Source organism: Adiantum capillus-veneris, chromosome 15 (genome assembly GCF_014529385.1).
Source record: "Adiantum capillus-veneris isolate H3 chromosome 15, ASM1452938v2, whole genome shotgun sequence".
Lineage (NCBI taxonomy): Eukaryota > Viridiplantae > Streptophyta > Polypodiopsida > Polypodiales > Pteridaceae > Adiantum > Adiantum capillus-veneris.
In genome coordinates, this window is record NC_140945.1 from 105,081,621 (window position 1) to 105,083,750 (window position 2,130).

Sequence of the window (2,130 nt, forward strand, 5' to 3'; positions counted from 1 at the left end):
TTGCAATTTAACTCTAATTTCGTAAAGTTTCCCAGCGGATTTTCTCCTTCTCCCCTCCCTTCAACTGGCTGTTTTGATTTTCAACCGACTCCAGGCTAAGCTGAGGCACACTTTTACCCAACAACACCGGTTCACGCTCAAAATGAGGTCATCGCGAATGATGAAGCCATTAAAGATACATTAAAATATATCTAAAGTAAGATATGAACAGAAGAAACATAAAAGTATAGCATGTCTGCCTTTCTCCCTTCTTCTTTAAGGCCTGGCCAAAAACATGTATGAGATAGCTTCTGCCCAAACAAAGCATACTTCGAAACATACATCGATAACAATAGCTCAACAGCCCATGATCATGTTTGATCCATGCAATTACATACTCCCTTTTGAAATCCACAAGATTATGGCTTTTCCCTAGTAGAGACATCAAAGACTATGGTATTTGGAAGCTGATCCCCTTATGTAAACACTTGGAACTAGAGATTCTGATATCTGGAACTCATTCTCTACATCATGACGGTATGCAAACACTTGGACACAGCTACCATGGAGACAGACTACTCTTAAGCATGAGTACACATCTTATGAGTGAGCAAACTACTCTTTAAGTATGAGAAATGCCTACACATCTTACAACTGAGCAAACATGTGCCATTTTGGGAGAGCCCTGTCCCGAAGTGAGATGCCACTTACTTCTGTCCATTGCGATGAACCACCGACATTGCCTTCTCGCGATTTGTAATTGCGCCAGAGAGCCCAACACCATTCACGACATTCCCAAAGCCGTCAACATTCTTGGGCAAGAGCTGATAGAAATTGCCATAGATGAATTCTGGGATATAGCCATTCTCATAGTCGAACATGAGGATGTGGCCATGCCACTCCCAGATGCGGTAACCAGAATTAGTGTCGTCCCGGAAGGCGACACAAATATGGTGATCGCCAACAGCAACAGAGCGGCCAGTGTTGGGCTTTAGGGTTTGCGGGTCGCCTGCAACGATGATCTGCACCACTTTAGCCTCCAAGAGGGCTTCCTCACGAGCGAGCTTGCCTCGGCCACGAGTGTTGGGAAGCTCTGTGGTGCCGATGCCGCTGATGGTGCCCAAGGGGTTGAGACCCTGGAGCCCTATGATGCTATTCACGCCATTCTGCAGTATGAAGGGCATTTGCGACTCCATTCCTTCACTGCAGGAGAACCCTCCAAGGACAAAATATCAGACCAATTTCTCTCTGCGATCGGTCGGAGCTCGACTATCGGACTCCGGAGCCGTGTTGGTGATGGGTCCGGTTGATTAAAACTTGATTTGTCAAGCTCCCCCCATGAGCTGAGAAATCAGCTAGGGCTACCTACGTAGTTGAAGGTACAATAATAGCAATTGCTACTTATGGCTAAGGCCCGGTTGAAAACTAGTCCATGTTGCGTTGTCGGGGGATATGTGTTCGAAACATGAGCCGACCAGAGCGTCGGGCCTCTGGCCATGAGAGGTGTGAAAGAGAGAGCACAAGAACAGCAGATGGAAATGACTTTGGCAATCACCGTACCCTTCAATTAATTGATTCAATGCTTGGAGTAAAACTTATCCTTAGCCAAGGTGGGCTGTTAACAGCACCGTCCCTTGGATTATCTGCTAACTAGGAGTTTAAGCTCCTGCTTTATAGAATTAACCATGCCATTAACGACACCGAGGCTTAATTAACTATTTAATCAATCTTCGAAATGATGACGGTGATGGAAATTTTCTTCTGTAGCTTTATCTGCTTCGATTGCCCTGTGGATCCTGCAAGCTTCAATCTGCTCATTGCCTCCATCATCAAGCTTCAATTATTATCTATTATTTTGCAGCTTCCTGCTCCTTATGCTTTGCACTGGCTCTTAGGCACGAGAGAAAGGTAGCATGTATCTTGCTTCAAACCCTCCCTTGCCAGCTTCTCCAACACGAGAGAGAGATCCTCTTTGCCCTTCAACATGAGAGCCCTCACTTTGTTCTGCTAGCCGAGGACCCGTTACCTTCTCCTCCTCCTTCCTCTCTTCACCAAGGTCGAGAGTGAGAGACAAAGTCTCCTTTTTGTTTTCTTGCCGAGAAGGAGAGCGAGAGAAGAGAGAAAGCTTTCCTCTTCTACTTCTTTGAGCTC

General features: G+C 46.0%; 1 protein-coding gene across 1 annotated transcript; it reads right to left on the minus strand.

Moving 5' to 3' along the window:
* Positions 1 to 215: 215 nt before the first annotated feature.
* On the minus strand, positions 216 to 1,271 carry LOC147441214 (uncharacterized). The gene has a single exon (XM_086482903.1). It carries the CDS (start codon positions 1,173 to 1,175, stop codon positions 687 to 689), a length of 489 nt encoding a protein of 162 aa, XP_086339029.1. The 5' UTR covers positions 1,176 to 1,271; the 3' UTR covers positions 216 to 686.
* Positions 1,272 to 2,130: the final 859 nt, after the last annotated feature.

Excerpts from the sequence above, each read along its gene's own strand:
- LOC147441214 (XM_086482903.1), bottom strand. The coding sequence starts at position 1,175 with ATGGAGTCGCAAATGCCCTTCATACTGCAGAATGGCGTGAATAGCATC.